General features: G+C 54.9%; 1 protein-coding gene and 1 pseudogene across 3 annotated transcripts; one reads left to right on the forward strand and one right to left on the reverse strand.

The window, feature by feature from the left end:
• Positions 1-257: 257 nt before the first annotated feature.
• Positions 258-2,504, reverse strand: LOC134475543 (protein FAM50A-like; annotated as a pseudogene).
• Naxd (NAD(P)HX dehydratase) lies at positions 2,431-18,068 on the forward strand. Of its 3 annotated transcripts, none has more exons than XM_005007147.4 (10): positions 2,431-2,637; positions 9,166-9,316; positions 9,729-9,774; positions 10,969-11,057; positions 11,457-11,565; positions 15,598-15,648; positions 15,730-15,834; positions 16,225-16,345; positions 16,965-17,085; positions 17,362-18,068. In XM_005007147.4, exons 1-10 carry the CDS (start codon positions 2,592-2,594, stop codon positions 17,510-17,512), a joined length of 990 nt encoding a protein of 329 aa, XP_005007204.1. In that variant the 5' UTR covers positions 2,431-2,591; the 3' UTR covers positions 17,513-18,068. The 3 variants fall into 3 exon arrangements, with proteins under 3 accessions (XP_005007204.1, XP_012996782.2, XP_003477557.4); XM_003477509.4 differs by having other exon boundaries at positions 2,435-2,763; XM_013141328.2 differs by lacking the exon at positions 16,965-17,085 and having other exon boundaries at positions 2,431-2,763.
• The last annotated feature ends 49 nt before the right edge of the window (positions 18,069-18,117 follow it).

The following is an 18,117-nucleotide window of genomic DNA, read 5'->3' on the forward strand; positions in this document are numbered from 1 at the left end:
GACACAGGTGTCTTTGTAGATGAGCATCTTAAGACTGTGCCCCAGTGCAATGTGACTGGTGTAAGCAAGCAGAAATGTGAGGTCAGAGAAGCTGGTACACTGTCAAGGATGTCGGAGGCAGAGATGGGGGCTGAGAGGGGAAGCCAGGAACTGACCCCACTGCCTGCAGCTCCAAAGAGCACAGCGACTTTCCACCCCCACGCCTTAGACAGGGCACCCTGTCTTCCCCCTGAGTCTCAACTTAGAGCCTCCAGCACTGCAAGATAAAGTATTTCTCTTTACTTAATCATTTTCAACCTAAACAAAAGCTGGCTTTAATCCCAGACCGCCTGCAGGGCTCATGGGATGGTGTACGAGTCCCCCTTCTTCTCATGCCCGCCATAGGGCTCCCAGCGGCTGGCCAGGAAGACCTGCTTGCTCTTCTGTAGCAGCTGCACTGCGTCACTGTGCCGGTGTGCAACTCGTCCTCCTCCTCCTCGCTGGCCTTGCTCCGCAGCCGCAGGTCGTCCTGGACGTGAAGTTGAAGATCGGCTTGCTCTTCCCACGTGCCTTGGTGACGATGACGTCGTAGAAGCCATGATGGTGCATGGTGATCAAGTACTCCTTGATGGACATGAACTACTGCACCCCTGCCGACTTGAACTCACAGAAGTCCTGGCGCAGGGCCTCCAGTGCCTGCTGCCGCACCGTGTCACCCTTCTGCATTGCTACCATGCGCCGGTGCCACTAGCCGGCCCAGTAGCTGAAAGCGGTCTAGATCTCTTCACTATTGCTCCTGCTTGGCTTCCCACTCCTGCCGCAGCTGGTTCTCCTCCTCCTCACCGTCTGGGTCAGGCAAGAAGCTCATCTCTACGTCGGGACTCTTCCCTAACTTCCTTATCTTCCTGGTGACCGATTCCCTTTCCAGCTCTTCCTCATGCAGGGCGCCTTCCTCCTCCTCCTCCCCCAGCATGAAGGACAGGCTGGAGGGCTGGAACTTCTCCAGCTTCAGCTGCAGCTCCTTTGACCGCTCCTTCTTGGCCAGCTGCTTCTCCCACTCTTTGACCAGCACCTCCTGCCTGGACTTCATGTCAGTAAGGGTCACCAGGCCCAATCCCATGGTGCTGAACTTGAGCTCTGCCTCCACGGCGAGGTAATGCACAGGGAACTTCCTGTCGATGTGGGCTTTCACAACGTTCTCCTCCAAGATCCACCACCTCATGTGCTTCATCTGCTTGTGCTGTTTCTCCCATTTCTTCATCAGGTGCATGGTGCAGCGGGCCTCGCTCGCAGCACCCTTGTATTGAGCCAGGGTAGCGGCAGCAGCTGCAGCAGCAGCAGCAGCAGCAACAGTGACAGCAGCCCGCTTGAGTCTTGGCCAGATAATGTCTTTCTGGCTTTTCGCAGTTTGCCACCACAGTCCTAGAAAACAAACAGGCCACTGCTGTGAACCGAGCTAACCTTGATGGCAGCCTTCAGTGAGGTAGCAGTCAGATGAAAAAGGCAGCAAAAAGAAGGGCAAGGGCTCAAAGGAAAAGAGAGAAATCAGTGTCCTCTCAGGCTTCTTGGCATGCAACAGGTACAGTGATGGAGTGGTCACTCACTATACTGGGGAGAGGGTGGAGAGCTTGGTTTGGGAGAGTCCCAGCTTGGTTTCAGGGGAGGGGTGGGACATGTAGGTCCGGCATTTTTAAAAAGGCACATGATATATTTGGGCAGTGCAGTTGGCCTTAGGGCATTCACAGGATTAGAGGAAGGAGAAGAAGGTCATACTGAAGAGGTGTGGGGCCCGAAATAATTAAGATCTACTCATCCAGTTCCTGCCTAAATTTTTCCTATGTAGTCTTATTTGTTTTTTTCTTTTCTTTTCTTTTGGAGACAGGGTCTCATTATGCAGTTCAGACTGGCTTGAGCTCACTTTGTAGCTCAGGCTGGTCTCGAACTTGCAATGATCCTCCTGCTTCAGCTTTCTGAGTGCTGGGATTGCAGGTGTGTGCCACCACACCCGGCTAGTCTGTCCTATTTCAAAAGGGATCAAAAATTTTTTAAAATGAAGCTCTTTTTTTTCTCTAATTTTTATTAGTGCATATTTGCAGTACATAATGATCGCATCCCTTCCGGGGAGGTGGTACATAAACACATCTTTATTCTTTTTGCTCTCCCCCTCATTCCCCCTTCCTCTCTCTTGGAACTCTTCTAATCTGTAAAGGAGCTATCACTCCACCTACTTTCTGATGTCCAAGGCCAACTCTGGGGCGTTCTGACACAATACAGAAGTCTTCTACCTCAATTATTTTTTTATAAACACCACGGTTTAAAACTGACCGATAAGAATATGCCGGATTGGACGTCATGCCCGTCAATCGGCTGGTACCGGGTACTATTGGTGAATGTTCGACGGGGGGGTGGGGCGAGTTCCCAGCTGCAGCGAATTGCAAGGCTGCTTCCGCCGCCCGTGTGAAGGCCACCGGGGAACCCCAGGACTCAGCCGGCGCTGAGGAGACCGATTCTGGGCTGGAGCGCATTGACTGGGGCTGTCGATAGAGCGGGGAAGCGAGGGCCGCGGCTCAGGGGGCGGCGCGGTGGCCGCCGGGAACCCGGAAGGCCGCTGGATGGCCGCGGGTCTGCGCTGTGGAGCAGTCCGGATCTGCGCGCGAAGTAAGCCAGCCCCGGCCGCCCCGAGGATGGCCACTTACTTGGAAGCCAGGCCTGCAGTGACAGTCGCCGCCGTCGTGGCGCTGCTCTCGGCCGCGTTGGTGCTCTTCGGGCCGCCGCTGAACTCGGGTACCCGGCCGCGGGGAGGCCGGAGAACGGGAGCTCCGCACGCGCTGCGGTCCTGCACGTCCCGAGCGGGCCGGGCCTCTCTCCGGCGGGCAGATGCTCGCCAAGTCCCAGGCTAGCAGTGCCGAGCCGGGCGTGCAGGTTGCACAGGCTAGGAGCCGGTCTCGGGACTCGGAGCAGCTCCCTCCGGGCTTGGGGAACCAGGCCAGGGACGGGCTGTCCAAGGGAAGGCCGGGGCCTGGGGCGTGCTATGGGTCCTCGCGGGGGTGTGTGGGGAGGGGCGTTAGCTCCGCTGACCTACGGATCCCGGGCACTGGCGGATCCCCCGGAGTCCCACCCGACCCTGGGACCCGAGATTTCCTTAGTTGGTCCCTTTTCAAGTAGGACAGACTACGTAAGGAAGAATTCAGGCAGGAACTGGACGAGTGGATCTTAATTATTTTGAGCCTAATACCTGCTCGGTATGGCTTCTTCCGTCTATCCTGTGAATATTAATTTATCTAACACTTTTTATGCCTAGTATATTGTATCTCATTTTTCATAAGATGGAGAGATGGCAGTTTTCTATCTTCTATACGAGGGGTGGTTGTTTTTTAGAGGAAGTGATTAGCTGGGGGCCTTTGAAGCCCGGAGACTGTGGTCATTCCTAGGCTGTGGGATCTGTTGGCTGTTTGTCTGCAGCCAGGCCTGTTCTCTGAGAACCGCCAGGAGTCTGTCACTCGCCACACCAGCAGGGGGGCTTCGAAGTACTGCTGTATTTAGATTTTTTTGTTTTTTGATAACTATTTGCCTTACTTTGAAACGCTATTTTGACCTGCTAAACTATCACCGAAAAGCAGGTAAAGCTGTCGGCTTTGGAATCTGAAGCCATCCGGGGTTAACGTCACATGTACCAGCTTTTAATTCAATTAACCTACAGCACTTTTGGCCAGAGGAAGCAATGCCACCCAAGGACCCCCAAGCAGGTTTGACCTGTTTTGCCAGCCCAGAGTGGTGTTTATATAATGAAATACTTCCGTGGCTAATCCAAGCAGCTTGTGGCTGGAAGCCAGCTGAAACTGCTCTACTACAAAGTTTTGGACATTTAATTGCCCTTTCTTTGGCCTTTTGCTGACCTAAGCTGTTTGTCTCAGGTGAATGGGACAGAATGCTGGTGGGCAGTTTGGATTTTTACTTTGCATTCATATGGCTCTAAAGTGCTGTAGTTCTTGACAGTGATTTATTTTCTTCCTAAGTGGTTTTAGAGGGTATTTAAGAAAGATTTGACTTTTTTTTTTGGTTAGTGGGTGAAGATTTGACTTTTTTGGGTTAGTGGCATGAACACTAAAGGAAAATGTATTTTGCCTACCAATGGCAGCATTTTGGTAAAATGGTATTGCTCAGCCAGGCATGATAAACTCCATCTACTTGAGAGGCTGAGGCAGGATGATCACACATCCCAGCCCATCCTGGGCAACTTAGCCAGACCTAGTATTAAAATAAAATAGGGGGCTAGGACTTTAGCTCAGTGGCATAAGCGCCTGCCTTGCAAGTGCTCGATTGTGAGGTCGATCCCTAGTACCAAAAAATTAATTAATTAAAATAAAATAAGGGCTGGGGATTTAGCTCAGCAGCATAAGTACCTGCCTGGCAAGCATAAGGTCATGATTTCCATCCCCAATACCAAAAAAAAGAAATAAGTAATAAAACAGGGCTGGGGGTGTAGCCCAGTGCTGGAGCGCTCCCACCACAGGTGCCGCAGCACTGGTGCGAAGGGAGCCCTGGCCCCACAGTGCAGCTGGTGGGGTTTCCCTGTGGTGCAAGGGGAAGCCTTACACTGATCCTAGTTGCTTTGCTTTGGTTATCTCACAACAAGCTTTTAAAGTTACATGGCAAAAAGCTGTGGGTTACATTGTGCTCTTAGAGTTATTCAAAAATACCCACATATGAAAGCTTTCTCTTGTGCAGGTCTTCAGGCAATTTTGTTTTCAGAGGATGTTTGCTGTCCCCAAATCCCCAAATCATCTCTCTCTGTGTTTTTTTTTTTTTTTTAAATCAGTACTGGGGATCGATCTCACAATCGCCTGCTTGCAAGGCAAGTGCTTATGCCCCTGAGCTAAATTCCCAGCCCCTGTTTTGTTTTGTTTTGAAGATAGAGTATGGGGCCATGGATTCACCTCAGCAGTGTGAGCACCTACCTAGCAAGTTCGAGGTTGCAGTTTGATCCCTGATACCAAAATCAAAACAAAACAAAAAAAGATAGTGTCTCACTGTGTTGCATAGGCTGGTCTTGAACTCTCTGAGATTAAATGATTCTCCTGCCTCAGCCTCCTGGGTGCTGGGACTACAGGCATGCACCACTTTGCTTGACTCCCTACAAAGTGTTAGAGGTATTTTTGGTTTTTGTTTTTTATTTTTTGAGAGAGGGTCTCATAATACAGTACAAGCTGGCTTTGAACTCACAGCAATCTTCTGGCCTTGGGATTACAGGCATATACAACTGCACTCAGCTTCCTTGTTTTTTCTTTTCTTTTTCTTTTGCCTTCCCCAATCAAGTCAACATGTTTGCCCACCAGTTGAAAGGTGACCTGTGCATGGGTGGGTTGGTCAAATCACTGTGCTTAATGTGACCAGTTGTGATGGTCCATGCCTGTAATTCCAGCACTTAGAGGCTGAGGCAGGAGGATTTCTGTGTGTTCAAGGGCAGCCTAGGCTACATAGTGAGTTCAGATCTAGTTTAAACTATAGAACAAGGCCTTTTCTAAAAAAAGAAAAAAAAACCCCAAAACTACAAAACACTAGTATTGGACACCCACGCTTGCCATGGCTCCGTGGCCTCAGCATTTAAATGAAGCTCACATGCAGTGAGGAGAGGAGCATGTGCAGCATCTCATTGTTTGCTTTGAAATCGTGGGTGCTGGGCTGGAATAGCTCGTGCCAGGTCTCCCCCACCGGGTCAGAAAGGTGCTGTCTAGCACCCCTGCCCCGGGTACCAGGGCCGCCTCCCATCCCTGGGAGCAGATGAAGGGTATACTTGGTATGGCCAGTACAGCACAGGTCCCTGTATGGAGGGACAGGCGCTCCCCAACTGTCCTGCCAGCAGCTGGTCCCATGAGTGCAACTGTTCTGTGCCAGGTCTGTCGAGGTCCCATTTTGGCTGATGGGCAAAGTGCATAAGGGTCACCGGGTGTCCCCGTGAAACTTGCACTTTTGATGAGGAGAGTATGTTTTGCAACAGTTCCCTAGCTGAGGCTGGACCCTTTGAGCTGACCACGAAGGCATGTGTCAGACTGTGACCCCGGAGAGAGGCGGGGCACAGTCCCAGGCACTACTTGTGGAGTCCTTTGCACTGGGTGAGTTGGATGCCTGTCAATATTTGTCTCCAGCATCCACAGATTGAAATCTAAGCTGTTTTCTCTCCTGTCGTGAGATGTCACTGGTCTCTCCTGTGACTCTAAACACTGTGTGAAGTGTTGCGTATCACACGACATGAAGACTAGGTGTGCACATCTCTGATGGTTCCCCTCAGCCAGGGCCAAGCTTGCCACCACAAGAGACATTTGTGTCATCTAGAAATATTTGCACCGCTCCCGTAGGCCAGGCAGGGACAGGGCCGGTGCTCGGCATCCTACCCTCAGTGAAGACGGAGAGCGATGCCTACCCATACCTGTCTCAGTGGAGACAAGTGTGTTAGTATGGAAACCAGATTTCACTTTGCTGGGTGGGTGTCAGTGCGGTTCCCTGAGGCTTGTGTTGTGACACTTTACAGTAATCACCTACAGTAACCCCTGACTTCCCTTCCTTCCTGACTAGATAGTATGTTGGAAGACTTCCTGAAGTCATTAAGCATATTTTACTGTTTGCACAGAAATTCAGACAAGGAATAGTAGGTTAAACCTGTAACCTTTTTTTTTTCAGGGCAGGGGAGTGATAGGGTCCTCCTATGCAGTTCAAGCTGGCCTTGAACTCACTGTGTAGCCCATACTGGCCTTGAACTCACGGCAAGTGGTGGGATTATAGCCTGTGTCACTGTACCCGGCTGTCTGATTTTTAAATGTAGGATAAGTTTAAATTTTTACAAATTCAGGACAGTGCGACACTCTGCTGTGAGTCCCCTGTCCTTGGAGCATACTCATCATGTCCTCCTCACCACTTCCTGGAGCAGCTCTGGCGTCCTCTTGCCCAAGTGCCCTTACCAAGGTGTGACAGCTGCTGCTGCCAGGTGCCATCCCACAGAAAGGCAGCTCAGTGAAACAGAACGCTGTATCCCTACCTACCGAATTCACTGGGCCTGGCACCGTATGAGTCTTGTCTTCCCAAAGTCAAAATGACCACGAAAGGAAAACATTTTAGGGTAACTGAGGCAGTTGGGCAGCACCACTGGAGATGCAGGAAAAAACGATTGGATAATTGTGCTTGAAGCTAAGGGGAACATTTTTGAGGGGGATTTGTGGCAATATGCTTTACCATAATAAAATTTTTTAAAAACTTAAGCATTCATGTAGTTGGGCTCACACCTCATATTTCTCTGAAAACTTCAAAAACTGTATTTTTGTTTTTTGTTTTCAGGTAGTCCCACTCTGTAGTTCAACCCAAGCTGGCCCCAAAGTGATCGATCCTCCGGCCTCAGCCTCCTCAGGGCTGGGGTTCTAGCATGCACCGCTGTGCCTGGGGCATTTCTGTCTTTTTAAATGTCCACTTTTGGACAGAGCAATTGGAGACATTAAAGTGACAGAAGATATGCCAATTAGGACAGGCACCCAGAAAAGCAGTTTATGTCTATTTAGTGACAATGAAAATCATGATCGTGTCCCCACGCTTGCTAAGTATTTAGCAGCTGTGGATGAGGGACACTACGTCCCTCAGCCTGGGCAGTGGTTAAAAGGAGGGAGCAGTGTAAGGAGCATCTCAGGGGCCACCTGGGGGAGCCCTGGGGTGCTGCCTGGAAAGAGCAGGTCCAGCACCTGGCCAGTGTGGGTACTGGGGTTCCAGGTGTAGGATGAAGAGGTCACAGAAGCCCAGCAATGAGTGGCGTGGCCAGCCCAGCCCCTGGGGGTTCAAGTCCAGGGTCGCTGTTGCTCTGGACCTGGGCAGCACCCACAGGGACCAAGGGAGCGGGCTCTATTGGCCTCATGGCCCCAGGTCCAGGTGCTGGTGGAGATAGTGCAGTCACAATGTGTGATGAGAGCGGGCACCTTGGTGACAGCTGCAGATATGTCCCTGAGAGCAGAAGGTCGCCCTGACCGCAGTCCGAGGGAGCAGAGGCCCTTGAATGTGCTCCGTGGCTCAGCCGGCTGGAAGTCACTGAGAAGGGGTTAACTGCGTCTCTTTCTCTTGGCCCTAAGCAGCTGGGAGGATCACACGTTCCAGCCCAGCCTGAGCAACTGGGCCACCTAGTGAGATGAGACACTGTTTCAGAAAGGCTGGGTTCCTTCAGTTTTCAAGAAAACACTTGAACATTTCGTTGAGTGAGAGGTAAACTGGAGAAGTCAAAGACAAAGCTGTTTTCCTTTAGAGAGCTGCTTTCAGTGGAACTTGTGAAGCCCCGGACCTTCTCCGTGGCTGGGTATTTGGAGAAACGTTCTGTTCTCGTTTCTGTGGTGCTGAGGATTGAACCTAGCACCTCATACATGGCAGGCAAACACTGGACCACTGAGCCGCACCCAGCCCCATTAGAGATGTATTTTGAGGCAGTCTAGCCAAGGTTCCCAGGCCTGCCGTCTCAGCCCTCCACCAAGCAGGATAAAAATGGCTAAGAGCCACGAGTGTGGTGATGCAGCCTGGGCTCCCAGAGATCAGGCAGGAGGCTTGCCGTGAGCTCAAGACAGGCCTGCGCTACAGAGACCCCAAAAAACCAAGTGCCTTGTTAGAGAAGGTCCCTTAATTCTAGAGAATATATGCTTTATTATTTACTCCTGGGTTGACCCCTACAGAATAGACCAGCAGAAGTTGGTGTGAACTGTTTTAAGTATCAAGGTAAAACAGAACTGCAGCAAGTGTTTCAGGCAGTTAAAACGGCCATTTGGAGACCGCTCAGAAGGGTGAGACCACTGTAGAATGCCACCTGGGCTGTGTAGACGTGTGCTGTGTTTCAGCGCCCTCTCTGGGCTGCCAGGACCCCAAGAGTTAGAACTACACGGCATCTGCAGGCTTCCTGCAGTGGGGGCACTGGGGGCGCTCAGTTCCCTGGGTGAGGCCTGCCAGGGCTCGGTAGAGCTTCCGGAACCTCAAAGACTCAGCTGGTCTGGGGGTGTCTCTTCAGCAGCTGGTGCCCGAGTGTCATTTGTGGACGCCCTTTGCCTACAGACCTGGTGGAGTCTTCGAGTGAAACCTGTGGGATCCCGGGACGCTGCCCTCAGCACACTGGCCCTGGGTGGCTTTGCTGTTGGCTGCTGCAGCCCTGAGTGGCCCCAAATTCTTTTCCAGTGATGCAGGGGGCGTTCTCACTGCACAGTGCGCACCCTACAGAGGCAATGGAAGATGCCCTCCCACTGGTGAGGGCCATCGTGCCCACCCTGACTGGTGAGAAGCACAAGGGGCAGGCCGGCCGCATTGGCATCGTGGGAGGCTGTCGAGAGTGAGTGCCCACCCGGTGCCGCTGTCTGTGTGCACGTCTGTCTGTCCAGTGTGAGCACAGTCCATGTATTCCTACACGTGGTGCCTGGTGGGTGTGCAAGGACTGCAGCTGCCACTGGGTCCCTTCCTGTCTACCCTGATCTGGCGTCACCTCCTCTCCCCTGAGGAAGCCTGTGCCAGCTGCACCTTGTCACAAAGTGCCCAGGCCAGTGCAGCCCTGGAGACCGGCCCCAGCGCCACCTGCGCCACTTTCGCTCCAGCATTGCCTGGCATGCACGTGGTCGCCTGCCACCTCCCGTGTCCCCACCGATAATCACATTTTAGCAGGGTGCTCCAGGGTCTCACTGGTCAGGTGTCATTAGCTGGGACAGCACCCAGTTGCAGAAATTGTGACTCTGATGTCTCCCTTTCAGGTACACAGGGGCCCCGTATTTTGCAGCAATCTCGGCTCTCAAAGTGGTGAGTTTACTGACAACTTCATCGGGGTTTTTCTGGGGGAGAAGTTGGGTTATTTAAATAGGAACAAAGCAGATGCTTTTCCCAGCTCAGTGGGAAAACAAAACAGAGTCTTGGGGCTGGGGGTTTAGCTCAGCGGCATAAGCACCTGCCTTGCAAGCAGGTGGTTGTGAGTTCGAGCCCCAGTACCGATAAAAATGAAAAAGACAAAAAAAAAAAAAAAAAAAAAACAGAGTCTTATAATCCCAGCACTCGAGAGGCTGAGGCAGAAGGATCACTGAGTTTGAGGCCACTGTGGGCTACATAAGTAATGTCTCTGTGACCCTAAAGCAAATGTTTCTGATAGAAATCTAAATGATGCCTCAGTATAGTCACAGGTGACAGAAACACCTTTGCATAATCTATCCTTTTTGTGCAGTCTGTTAACCTGCTATATCAGACTGATTTATTCTTGCTGAGTTCTCCACAGTGCATCTGGGACGCACTTCAGTCCTTGTGTCAGCCGTCAGCTCCTTCAGAACTGCAGCTTCACTGGGTGTGGTGGTGCATGCTTGTATCAGCATTCAGGAGGATTGATGCAAATTTGAGGCCAGCTTGGGCTACACAGTGTCACACTGTCTCAAAAAAAAAAAAAAAAAAAAAAAAAAAAAAAAAAAAAAAGAAAGAAAGAAAGGAACTCCAGTTTTCCTCAGTTGGCTCAGCCCCCAAAGCCTGGCCAACGGCGAGGTTCCCAAGTCTGTGCTTCCTGGGGACCCAAGTTGTGGCTCCGAGGGACAGACAGACACTTACACCACACATGCATGCACACATGCATGCACACAATGTGGGGCCTGGTGAGTACCAGGTCGGTGTTCTGTCATGGCACTGTGGCCCAGCCCTTTATATTTTGAGGCAGAGGCTCTGAATTGCTCAGGCTGGTCTTGACCTTGAGATCTTCCTTCTCAGCCTCAGAGTAACGGGGCTTACAGGCGTGCACTTCTAGGTGTTTCCTTCCCCTCCCTTGACATCCCTTCCTTCTCTTCTGTCTTTCTGGGGAGGGAGCCAAGGCCTCTGCCTGCCATGGTCCAGCTGTGTGTTGGGGTCTCTACCATGTGGGCCCAGAGCTGGGTGCTAGGCTGGTTAGCACCCCATGAGCTGCAGCCAGTGGCATGGTGTCCATGTGCTCTACTCCTTGTCAGCCTTTGCCTGACTTCTCAGGGGGCAGATTTGTCACACGTGTTCTGCGCCATTGAGGCGGCACCGGTGATCAAGTCCTACAGCCCGGAGCTCATCGTTCACCCGGTCCTGTGAGTCTCTGCCATGCTGTGGGAATCAGGAGCAGTGGGCTCCAGCCAGCCTGGGGTCCAGGGGACAGGAGGACCCCGCTCACATGAGCTTCCCGGGATGGGCCCAGGTCCGCACTGGTGAGAGCCTGGGCAGGTAGACTCCCTGGGGTGATGGCTGCACCTCCTGCGATGCCCATGGAGCTCCTGTGTGCAGCCAGGGTGGCCTGGGAACCAAGTCAGCACCCTAGGAAGCTGCTTCTCATCAGGTGCTGGTCCTGAGCCCACGGTGCAGGGCTGGCAGTCCCCACTGGGACACTCAGGTGTCTTCTGTGAAGCCGGAGTCTTCACGGAACTATTGCCACGTGAAGTGCTGTGAGATGAAAGCAAACAAGAGTCCTGAGAAAGCTCCTCTCCTCGCAGTGACAGCCCCCACTGGGAGCAGGAGGTAAAGGCCTGGCTGCCCCGACTGCATGCCCTGGTGGTGGGGCCTGGCCTGGGCCGAGACCACTACATGCTGGAGAATGTGGAGGTAAGGCTCGTCCCGTCCCATCCCCTCCACTCCTTGGGGTCCTCTTGCTGGGTGGTGACAGTGGGGCACTGGAGATTGTCAGGGTTAACAGGAGGCCAGCAGTGTGACAAGCCCTGGTGATCACTTGGCCTCTGGGACCATCGCTGTGTCCTATAGAAGAGAGTGACCCCAGGGGCTATGGGAGCTACCAATCGCAGTGTGTAGTGGCATTTGGCACTGCACGGTCACTGTGGTGGGTGGGTGACCCGAATCGGGTGAGGCATTTCCAATGAGTCATGGCATCCTTCTGTGCCATGGGTTACATGCAGGGGACCCATGAGGGATTGCGCGAGTCCAGCTCGGGTCATGCTCCCTGCCACCTGTGAACCCTGGGCCTCGGGCCGGGCCACTGCTGTCCCACTGTGACTATTTTCTGTCCCTGCCCCGTTCTCTTACCTGGTGGCATCCAGCGACACCAAGGCTGCTGGGTGGCAGGGCCACCAGCCTACACCTGGTGCTCACCACCAAGCTCGTGCCCCAGTCCCACCCCAAGCACTGAGTCCTGGCCCAGCCTCCCACCACTCAGCCCCTGGGCTGCCGAGGCCCTCTGCTCCCCGTCACTGTCTGTCCTGCCCGGGCCCTCGCTGGCGACCCCACAGTGCAACTGAGGCTCACGGAACCCTGGAAGCTGTGGGCTCTGGGCCTTAGTGGCACCTCCCCAACACAGCGCATCTATGTTCACCTAATTTTCCCTTCTCTACTGCTGCAGTCCCCAGACTCCCAGTCCATCGCCTGGTTTGGGCTTCTCCTGGCCTCTGCCTGTGTCCTCCTCTGTACTGTGGCCCAGACGATTCCCAGCTCATTGTTACGTGTCTTGGGGATCACCCTCTTCAAGGCTGTGGCCCTTTGTCCTGCGTTTCTGTGCGTTCTTCTCATCTTGCGCTTGGCAGGAAGGCAGACACAGCTCCTTTGCATCTGTCAGGGCTGCTTTCCAGGCCTGCGAGCTGGCAGAGCACAGTCTCTTGTCTTGGATCAGGCTGCTGTAACGGGGTGCCTCGGACAGCAAACACTGCTTTCTTCCCGCTCGGCGCTGGTTCTCGGCAATGGCTCTCTTCAGGGTTGTGGCCTCAAGTTTTGGTACTGGGGAATGAAGGCTGGATTCTTGCTCTGAGCTGCATCCTGAGCGCTTTTTATATTTTTTAAATTTTGAGATGGGATCTCACCAAGTTGCTGAGTTGCCAAGCTGGGCTTGACCTTGCAATCCCCCTGTCTCAGCCTCCTAGGGAGCTGGGAACATAGGTGGGCACTGGAGCGGTCTTCTCTTCATATGGACTCGAACTCCAGTGCTGAAGGGCCACCCTCATGATTTAATCTAACTGCAGCACCTCTGGCCACCTTGAGCCCCAAACAAGCAAGCATGACCCAGTCGCACACTGCTCTCCCCTGGGAGGGTTTCTGTCACTGTGTTTCTGCAGAGGAGTTCTGAGGTCTGCCATAGCAGGTTCCTGATGGAGCTGGTTTCAGATCCATATTCCAAGCCAGCACACCTGGCTCCCAGCACTTAGGAGGCTGAGGCAGGAGAGTTCTGTGAGTTCAAAGCCAGTCTGCACTACATAGGCCCTGTCTCAAAAAAGTATGCCACCACCTGCATTCATTTAAAGGACAAAACTGTTTCCCCCGAAAAACTGCAATGCAAATACGCACCATCTAGGATCAGGAGAAGAAGCAGGGGTGTCTGCACCCTGCAAGTGGCAATGGAGCTGCTGGGCACCTGTTGCTGCCGCCCTGAAAGAAGACACAGCACTGGATGTGGCCGAGTTCGGGGCTCCTCTGCACAGAGCATGGACAGTGTGCTGTGACCGCATGGCAGGCGTGGGATGAGGGGCAGGGGACACTGACTGACTGCTGATGCCATCCCGGAGGCCGGCCATATCCAGCTCCAGAACCAGGTGGCGTGCTGAGTGCTCAGGCGTCATCTCCCAGTCCCTGGAGTTCAGCCCTCAGGAGGCAGGGAGCGGGGCACGGTCACCAGAGCTGGCAAGAAAGTGGCATGGGGAGCTGTGTGTCAGGAGGCCCTGGGTTCCAGCCCCAGCAGCACAGGACACGGTCAGGTGTTGACAGCAGGTGGTTCTGACGACTCCCAGTATGGGATCAGAGCTCTCGTCCTGGCCGTGCCTGTGCCACGGGGAAAGGTGAATCCCAGAACCATCGTGGTGGCGCCCGCGCCTGCAGGTTTTAAGGGGTTCTCTGAATTGGAAATCCTGGAATCAAGAGCACTGGACGGCAGTAACAGAGACAGCCATGCACGGTTTAGACCCCCTGCCAGAGGAGCCAAATGGGACAGGGCTGAAGATGGCAGGGGACAGCAAGGCTTCAGTGTCCAGGGACATGTTCTGCAAAGCAGCCGTGTATATGTGGACCCTGTGAACTGCACCACCTCCCCCACCTCAGCAGTGCCTGAGGGGCTCAGAGGCCTGTGACACCCTTGTGAGCCCTGTGGCCTGTGCCAGGAAAGTCTGAAGGCTTCAGAAAGGACCCCCCAGGGCTTTGTGCTCCACAGCTAAGTCTGCCCCCCCATCTTCCTGCCTGGGGATGGGCCTCGAAGGCACTGGATGGGTTCCTCTGTGTTCTGCTCCTGCCCCGTCTCTCAGGATAGCCCAAAGCCTGCAAAGGTGAGACTCAGTGTTGAGCTGGCCAAGGTGTTCTGGGGAGCAGCTGGATGGACATTGCCGAACAGTTCACCCTGCAACCCCACTGTGCCTGTTTCCCTGCTCCAGCAGCCACTTGGCCTCCTGCCTCCAGCTCTGCGTGTGACATCCTACACGAGTGGCACCTACAGCAGGGCTGCCTGTGACTGGCCAACCACTGGGCACGAGTCCCAGCTCACAGGTTGCAGAGATCCACCCAGGCCCATGCTTGTGCTGTGACCTCCACTGCGGAAGGGGCACTGGGGTGTCACAGGGTTGTACGGATCCTTGGGTCTGTGTGACGGACCCTGAGTTACCCAGGCTGCCCATGCACAGTCACTTCCTGAATCTTGCAGGCCCCATCCCTATGTCCTTGGTCTGTGGTCTGAGCCCTCCCTGGGGCCGCTCCTAGCAGTCAGGCACATACACCAGACTTTTGCTTACTTGTGATGACACCTCCCAACTTGTGATGGGGGTTCTCAGCCCCTCTCCTGCTCTCAGCCCCTCTCCTGCCAGTATGGTTTTGAACGTGTGCCGGTGGGCGGGCAGGTGCCTTCATGGTGGCTCAGCCATGGAAGCTGTGCACACACGCAGAGCTGCTGTCACCCTACTGTCCACTCTGGGCTGCTGTCTATAATCAGCTGAAGAGAAGGCAACAGTCAAATTACTGAGTTCTGCAAGGCAAGGTGGGAAACGGGCCGGAGCCAGCTTCAGCAGAAGCCTTGGCTCACCAGGAGACAGGCACAGGCCGCACGGTGTCCTGTGTAAAGAAGGACTGGGCCTCCTGCCTGCAGCTCTGCACATCGTGACCTCGGCCCTGTCCCAAGTTGCAGGCACTGTCCCCAGCTGGAACTCCCTGGTGGCTGGGGCCTCGGGGCTCTGTGGCTCCCTCAAGAGCACGTTACCGTGGCGACACACATTATACTTGCAGCTCTCGTGTTTCCTCATTTTCCAGCACAGACCACTATACATGCGGCTGCCACGTGTGGATTTGTCACGACGTGCCGGTGACAAATGATGAGAAACAGCCTGTGCTGTCACGTGTGTGTCTTTTTAAATAAGCCTTTCAGACCTAAAAGATTAGTTTTATCAAGGGAAAACGGCTCGCTGTTACTCCCAGCACTGCATCAAAACGTCAGGGAAGTTGAATGAGCATCCATGATGGTGATGGGGTGGGGGCTGCGTGAGCCCAGTGGGTCATGTGTGCTGGGACCTGGTGAGGGAGCGCCAGGTGGCCCAGTCCCCAGGGCTCTTCCTTCCCCGACTGGTTTTGCCACTTCCTGCAGTGCTCCTGTCTCTTCTGACAACCCACACCGTCCTGTCTCACCAGGACTGTGTGGCTTACAGCCAGTGTCCTTCTCTGCAGGGCATTCTGGAAGCTGCAAAGACCAGGGACATCCCTGTGGTCATCGACGCGGTGAGTGTGGCCTCTCCTCCCCATGCCCAGCCAGTGCAGCCCTGCATGGCCCCTCAGTGAGAGTGCCCTCATCCTGCACAGGACGGACTCTGGCTGGTGACGGAGCGGCCAGCGCTCGTCCTCGGGTACCAGAAGGCCATCCTCACGCCCAACCACATGGAGTTCAGCCGACTGCACCAGGCTGTGGTGAGTGTGTCGTGTCCTTGCCGGTCACATGCTCGCTCTCACACAGTGGCCTCGGGCTGGGTGGCCAGCATGTGGTGGCTGTTGGCCCACAGGCTCATGGGTGGCCATGCCCTCTGCCGTGAAAGGCATGGTAAGGACAGAGCAGGAGAGTGTAAAGCCAGGTGTCCTTAGGCAGGCAGTGTCCCCAAGGGTAGTTGTTACTGGATTCCTCCATTCCCTCACACCCTCGGGTCCCATCAGCTGAGGACAGGCAATATGCAGGCCCCTTCGACAGCCTGGTCTTGGACAGGTGCCCAGCAGTCCCTGGGGCATCAAGAGTGCACAGGGCTGCCCCCGTGCCTGGGCTGTCTGGGAACTCGGGACACTTGCTGACTTTCTGTGTCGTCATAGCTCAGTGGCCCTGTGGACATTGCTGACACACATGGATCTGTCCTGAGGCTCAGCCGGGCCCTAGGGAACGTGACCATGGTCCTGAAAGGGGAACACGACCTCATCTCTGACGGCCAGCAGGGTGAGCAGGTGACAGGGTGGTCCTGGGCTTCGAGTCGTAACCAGAGCTGGGTCCATGAGTGTAGACATGACATGGGCTGCAGCCACGGCCAGCGTTCCCAGCCTGCCCTCCCTTTCCCAGCCCTCTTACTTAGTCACACAAAGACCAGGACATGAGGGGCCCTCCCAGCCAACAGCTGTGGGACACGGGCAGGTGGCAGAGGGAGATGAGCTGGGCCTCACCCTGGCTGCAGCTGGTCCTCGGGAATGGGCAGGGGTCAGGGCCACATTGTCCCCACAGGCCACACTCCAAGCTCCAAGGGTGAAGACCTCTGCTGCACCTCGCTGACCTCAGGAGTCTCATGCAAGGAGCTGACAAGGGCTTGGAGATGAGGGCCATAGTACATGTGCAACACACACACCACGCACACACACACACGTGGGTGTGCCACACACACACACACACACACACACACACACACACACGGGTGTGCTGAGGAGCCCAGCACCCTGGAGACAGACAGGTCCTCATCACAGGCTCTACACACAGCTCCCACGCTGCCCTGCTTGCCATCAGGTGTCCCAGCCAGGGTCCGGCAGCCCCCAAGAGCACTGCACCAACTCCTCCGTGTGCTCCACAGTGCTCGAGTGCAGCCTTGAAGGCAGCGGCCGCAGGTGCGGGGGACAAGGGGACCTGCTGGCGGGCGCCCTGGGTGTCATGGCACACTGGGCCTTCCTCGCTGGAGCTGAGAAGACAAATGGGTATGGCTGCAGCTCTTGGTAGCTCAGGCACCAAGTCCTCCAGACATGGTCAGGGTGTGGGAAGTGTACAGGGCAGGGGTTGCCCGCCTGTGATTCTGGCATTGGGGAGGCTGAGCAGGAGGATCATGTAGGTTTGAGGGCAACCCGGGCTACATAGTAAGATCTTGCCTGACTTGAACAAAAACAGCAAAAAAAAACCCACCCCAGATCAGCTGTGTGGGGCAGTCGGGTAGCCCTGGGCCCACTGTCCAGCACCGGCCTTTGCTCTCCTTCCAGCTCCCGTCCGCTGCTGCTGGCTGCCCTGGGTGCATGCTCGCTCACGCGTCAGTGCAACCGTCAGGCTTTCCAGAAGCACGGCCGCTCCATGACCACCAGTGACATGATTGCCGAGGTCGGGGCTGCCTTCCGGGAGCTCTTCGAGGCCTGAGCTGGCAGTCCGGCCATTGGTTTGTGACTGAGGTCCCCAGAGGAGAGGTGGAACATGCACCCTAGGAGGCTCCTGGGGGATGAGGTGGGGGCACAGACCACAGGGGGAGGCCCCATCCTGTCCACGTGCCACGGCAGCCTGTCACGGCTCACGGCAGCCAGCACCGCCTCACAGGAGGCCATCAGCACAGCAGTGTCAGTCCCTGGGCTGCTGTACAGGGGGACAGTGCTGGTGGAGGTCCCTTACCCTTTGGCCGCTGCCCCAGGACCTGGGAGCCAGGCACTGCACCAGTTCTCCCACAGCTGTGAAGCTCACCATGAAGCTGCCACTGGGCCTAGGAGCTGTGGCCCGTCCTGCCTAAACTGCCGTGGGCCAGCCTGCACATAGTTGCTCACCACATGTGTGACATGGCCTCCAAGCTGCCCTGTGCCCCATGTGAGAGGCTCCCAGCCGTCTGGCCACTGTCCCTCTTTAGTGACCAGTATTGCCATGCGCTCATTTAAAGGGCAGCCTGGAGAGCCCCTTCCTCCCCGGGAAATGAAGTCGGTGGTCACAAGCGGTGGTCCTGTTTCTTCTATTCCGAGTCATTGCTGTTCTTTCACTCA

This window comes from Cavia porcellus, unplaced genomic scaffold (genome assembly GCF_034190915.1).
Source record: "Cavia porcellus strain 051 isolate PalLab524CR breed Dunkin Hartley unplaced genomic scaffold, mCavPor4.1 scaffold_4, whole genome shotgun sequence".
In the NCBI taxonomy this organism is placed as follows: domain Eukaryota; kingdom Metazoa; phylum Chordata; class Mammalia; order Rodentia; family Caviidae; genus Cavia; species Cavia porcellus.

Excerpts from the sequence above, each read along its gene's own strand:
- Naxd (XM_003477509.4), top strand. The coding sequence starts at position 2,592 with ATGGCCGCGGGTCTGCGCTGTGGAGCAGTCCGGATCTGCGCGCGAAGT. Across the intron at positions 9,775-10,968 it reads CAATCTCGGCTCTCAAAGTG|GGGGCAGATTTGTCACACGT; the intron begins GTGAGTTTACTG and ends CTGACTTCTCAG. Across the intron at positions 15,835-16,224 it reads GCCGACTGCACCAGGCTGTG|CTCAGTGGCCCTGTGGACAT; the intron begins GTGAGTGTGTCG and ends GTGTCGTCATAG.